The following is a 5,399-nucleotide window of genomic DNA, read 5'->3' as shown; positions in this document are numbered from 1 at the left end:
TTCCTCGTTCCCTACTCCCTTTGGACAAGCAGATAGCTCTCCGTTATCTTCCGTAAATCATTATCCACCTCCACTGTTCCCGAATCCTGGAAGCTTGCTACGGTCATTCCGATATACAAATCCGGTAACGCTCAACTTCTGGAGAATTACAGATCCATTTCATTAAACTGCCCACTCATGCAAGCTACTCGAACATATAATTTTTAAACACATCACGTAATTTCTTGAAAGCCACAATATCCTATCTGTTGTATCCGTGCAACGTTTATCAAGCGTATTCTCTTGTTACTGTGCGCCGCGTATCTGATGCGCGCGGTCATTGTTCACATGTGCCATTGTATCGCTAGCCAATCGCATGCCTCGGCTGCACCCATGCTCCCTTTATAAGGCGAAGCCACTGAATCGTTGCTCTCTGTTATGTTCATGTTGCTGTCCGAATAAATACTTGACTTCATGGCGTCTCTGGTCAACATGGCGACGAGGATGGGATCGTTCGGGCAGAAGCAATGACCAAGCCTGAGGAAACGGCAACGGCGCCACGGCAAGCGAGGACATCAGTGATGACCAACACCCTGGGATCTTTGGCCGAGTTCTGCCCAGACTCTGGCAATATCGAAGTCTACCTGGAAAGGTTCGACCTGTATGCAACCGCCAATGGAATAGACTCAAGTAAGAAGTTGCAAGTCTTCTTAACAATCCTGGGTGAAAAGGCTTACGTGACTCTGCGTAGCCTGCTGCTGCCGAAGAAACCAACGGAAGTCAAGTACGAAGAAGCTACAGAAGCTCTCCGAAAGCACTATGCTCCAAAACGGTCAGTGGTTACCGAACGGTATCACTTCTACCAGCGAAAGCAAGAGCCGGACGAAAGCCTAAAACAGTTCATCGTCGAGCTGAAAAGACTGGCTGCAACGTGCTCGTTTGGAAGCTTTTTAGAAGAAGCGCTCCGGGATCGACTGATTGCTGGACTCGGGACGGATTCGATTCGATGCCGCCTTCTTGCCTTGTCAGACGACGAAGTCACCTGGGAGCGAGTATGCAAGATTGCCACCGCCTTGGAAACGGCCCAGAAAGACACCCGAGAAATGCTACCGGAGGGGTCAACCGCCAGTCCTGCCGACGTTTACTGGCATCGGGAGCCCACCACGCAAGGCAGGCGACATGCGACGAAGACCGCTAGCAGCGAGCAGCGTGCCCCCCAAAACGGTCCAAGGAAGCAACGTGGGAAAGGCATTGTTCGCGCCTGTCATAGATGCGGCGGACTGCACGCGCCAGTGAGTTGTCCTTTTCTCAAAAGTACCTGCTTCAAATGCTCGAAGCCAGGGCATGTAGCGAAAATGTGCAAAACTAAGGTCGTGCACAAAGTTGAAGAGACCTTGCCGTCAACAGACTTGCTGACTGTTAGTACGACTAACCAAGTTCATAGCTCTCCGCCTATTGTGCTTAAAGTAAAAGTAAACGGCAAGGAGATTCCGATGGAACTAGACACGGGAGCAGCTGTGACCATAACGTCTGAAAGAGACTTTGATGAAAATTTTCCAAATTACCCATGTTCCAAAGACGACGTGCGTCTAGGCGTGTATAATGGCACTGCACTCAAAGTGAAAGGCGTAGCAAAGGTCAATGTGTCTTATCAGAACCGAAGCTACGATCTGCCTCTGATAGTCGCAAAGCAAGAAAATGAAGCCCGCATGCCGACGCTTTTAAGTCGAGAGTGGATGACTACACTAAAAGTTGACCTGCAAAATGCTGTTCAGCAGTTGCAACGTGACGTGGATAACGTACAGGAGGGCAGGCAGATGGTAGCAGCGGAAGCTGAAAAGAAGTTGAAACAGTTGTACGGTGATGTGTTTGAGCCAGGCTATGGTTCTATCAAAGGATTCACTGGTAGTATACGAATGAAAACCGATGTGCATCCAACTTTTTGTAAGGCGAGACCAGTACCATATGCCTTGCGCGAACAAGTGGAGAATGAATTGCGTGACCTTGAGAAAGCTGGTGTGGTGTACAGAGTCAGGCACAGTGATTGGGCTACACCGCTAGTTATCGTGCCAAAGAAAACAGGAAAAGAAATTAGGATATGTGGCGATTAGAGTCACGGTCAATCGGGATATTGAACTTGACCACTATCCACTGCCTCTGCCAGAAGACATATTCGCGTCACTGGTTGGCGGGACCGTGTTCACCTTACTAGATTTGCCGAAGGCTTACCTACAGCTTGAGCTGGATGAGCAGGCACAGCAACTGCTCACGGTGAATACGCACATGGGACTGTTCAGGTTCCGGCGATTGCCGTACGGAGTGGCAAGCGCACCCGCAATGTTTCAGGCCGTGATGGACCAGGTTTTACAAAACATACCTGGGACAGCCTGTTACCTGGACGATGTGCTAATAGCAGGTAAAAACCTGACGGAGTGCTATCACCGTTCCCAGAAAGTGCTAGAAGCGCTTAGTAAGCACGGCATTCGTGTAAACGCAGGGAAATGCAAATTTTTCCAAGAAAATGTTTGTTACTTGGGGCACGAGCTAGACAAGCATGGCGTACACCCAGCAGCGGAAAAAGTAAAGGCGATTCGAGAAGCGCCAAAACCAAGTAATGTGACTCAGCTAAAGGCATTTTTGGGCCTAGTAAACTACTACGCTAAATTTTTGCCTGACCTAGCAAATGTGCTAGAACCTCTCCACCAACTGTTGCGCAAGGGCAGCACATGGAAATGGTCGAGCCAGTGTGACGCATGTTTCAGTCGCTGTAAAGATTTAATCAGTGAAGACACGGTCTTGGAACTGTATGATGTAACGAAAGAAATACAGCTGACATGTGACGCTTCTGCTTACGGCTTAGGCGCAGTGCTGTCGCACGTGGTTGAGGGTGTAGAGCGACCGATCGCGTTTGCATCGCGGACGATGACGCCTGCTGAGCGTAACTACGCGCAAGTGGAAAAAGAAGCGCTTGCAGTTGTTTTTGGAGTGAAGAAATTTCATAAATATCTGTACGGGCGTACTTTCAGTGTAATCACTGATCACCAGTCGCTCACAGTCATATTTGAAGCAAAGCACCACACAAATGCAGTAGCTGCAGCTCGTGTGCACCGCTGGGGAATTTTTCTTGCTAACTACAGCTTTCGTATTTTGCACAGACCAGGAACAAAGATAGCCAATGCAGATGGTTTATCACGCCTTCCACTGCCGGAAGCCGGTGACGAGGCAGAAGAAATCTTTTATTTTTCGCCTGTCAATAAACTGCCCATAACTGCGAAAGATATCGAGCGTGAAACTGTGAAAGATCCAGTTCTCAGTACTGTTCGTGAAATGGTATGGCACGGATGGCCGCGGGCTGTGGACGCTCATTATCAGCCTTTCTTCGTGAGGCGATTTGAACTTTCAGTGGATTGCGGCTGTTTGGTGTGGAACAACAGAGTCGTGATACCACATTCGCTTCAAAGTGAAGTTATGTGTTTGTTGCATGAGCAACACATTGGCATTACAAAGATGAAAGCTCTTGCAAGGTCAATGGTTTGGTGGCCAAAGATAGACGACTGCTTGGAACAAACTGTAAAGCAGTGTGAAATTTGTCAAAGCACAAAATCTTTGGTGCCACTTGCGCCACTTTCATCTTGGAAGTGGTGCACAAGCAGTTGGGAGAGGATACATCTAGACTTTGCTGAAAAAGAAAAAAAGATGTTCCTTTTAGCTGTAGATTCCTATTCCAAATGGTTGGAAATAAGAGTCATGACGTCAACGACCGCGCAAAGCACGATAGAAACGGTGCGCTCGTTGTTCGCAAGTCATGGCCTACCTAAAGAGGTAGTCACTGATAACGGGCCGCAGTTTCGTGCAAAAGAGTTTGAGGACTTCCTATTGTCAAACGGGGTTAAGCACACGCTTACTCCACCATATCATCCTCAGTCCAATGTATCGGCCGAACGTGCTGTTCAAACAGTAAAGCAGTCGCTGTTGAAGCAATTACTGGAAGACCAGAGGAATAAAAGTTCCAGGTCACTGCAGCACAGAATTGATAATTTTCTGTTCGCCTATAGAACAACGCCGCATACATTCACCGGCCAAACACCAGCTGAACTCTTTGTGAGGAGGAAGTTGCGCACAAGGTTGTCGTTATTGAAACCAGATATGCAGGATGCAATAAATGCCAAATGTGAGAGTAATGTACGTAGTGCAAACAAAAGGAGGAGTTCACCCAGAGTATTTTCTGTTGGGGATAGAGTGTTTGTGCGTTCAGTACGTGGGGAACAGGTGAAATGGCGTCCAGGGAAGATTGTGGATGTGAAATCGGCAATGATATACCTTGTGGTTGTGGATGGACAGACGCGGTTTGTGCACGCGGATCATTTACGACATTCTTGTGTAAAGCCTGGTAGTGTTGTGAAAGAAAAGGATGTACCTTTGCCACATGCAAGTGAACTGCTTGAAAGTGAGATTCCTTGCACCCGCCTCAAACCGGCCAGTGTTGGATCGTAGTGATGGTGGCCCACTCTCACATGGAGCCCAAAGTGCATCAATGTCAGAACAAAACGATGCCGGTTCACCTGTGCTACCCAGGCGCAGCGCTCGTGATAAGCGGAAGCCGGATCGTCTGACGTATGACAGATTCTGATCTTGTTGGAGGGGAAGTGTTGTATCCGTGCAACGTTTATCAAGCGTATTCTCTTGTTACTGTGCGCCGCGTATCTGATGCGCGCGGTCATTGTTCACATGTGCCATTGTATCGCTAGCCAATCGCATGCCTCGGCTGCACCCATGCTCCCTTTATAAGGCGAAGCCACTGAATCGTTGCTCTCTGTTATGTTCATGTTGCTGTCCGAATAAATACTTGACTTCACGGCGTCTCTGGTCAACACTATCCAATCACCAACATGGTTTCCATCGCGGATATAGCACCACTACCCAACTAATCGAATTCACGCACGATATTTGTCAGTCATTAGATTTAGGCGGACAGATTGACGGCATTTTTGTTGACTTATCCAAAGCTTTCGACACCGTCCCACACCCAAAACTCCTCTACAAGCTTAACTCCATTCTAAATAACCCTTCTCTGGTTGGTTGGATACATAGCTTCCTAACCCAGCGTTCTCAGTCTGTGCACTTTAACGGCTCTATTTCCTCTCCTGGCAGTGTTTCATCCGGTGTCCCACAAGGTTCCGTTTCAGGCCCGCTTCTTTTCTTATTATATATTAATGACTTGCCGCATTGCGTGTCCGGTAATATTCGTCTTTACGCTGAAGACTGCGTCCTCTTTCATAGTAATAACACACCAATGGATCATGATTTACTTAATGACTCCTTTGCAAAATTTTGTAGGTGGTGCAAGGAATGGCAAAGGAACATTAATTTCTCTAAAACTGTTTCCATGTCTTAAATGATATTGCGCGACATAAAAAACG

At 47.7% G+C, this 5,399-nt stretch overlaps 1 protein-coding gene across 1 annotated transcript; it reads left to right on the top strand.

Moving 5' to 3' along the window:
- Positions 1 to 253: 253 nt before the first annotated feature.
- On the top strand, positions 254 to 4,834 carry LOC139057680 (uncharacterized). The gene has a single exon (XM_070536383.1). The coding sequence runs from the start codon at positions 507 to 509 to the stop codon at positions 2,088 to 2,090; it is 1,584 nt and encodes a 527-aa protein (XP_070392484.1). The 5' UTR covers positions 254 to 506; the 3' UTR covers positions 2,091 to 4,834.
- Positions 4,835 to 5,399: the final 565 nt, after the last annotated feature.

The sequence above is a fragment of the Dermacentor albipictus genome, chromosome 3 (assembly GCF_038994185.2).
Source record: "Dermacentor albipictus isolate Rhodes 1998 colony chromosome 3, USDA_Dalb.pri_finalv2, whole genome shotgun sequence".
NCBI classification, from domain to species: domain Eukaryota; kingdom Metazoa; phylum Arthropoda; class Arachnida; order Ixodida; family Ixodidae; genus Dermacentor; species Dermacentor albipictus.
The sequence above is the reverse complement of the archived record's forward strand: the minus strand, read 5'-3'. Positions and strand labels throughout refer to the sequence as shown.

What these genes read in the sequence shown, in the direction of transcription:
- LOC139057680 (XM_070536383.1), top strand. Translation starts at nt 507, where the DNA reads ATGACCAAGCCTGAGGAAACGGCAACGGCGCCACGGCAAGCGAGGACA.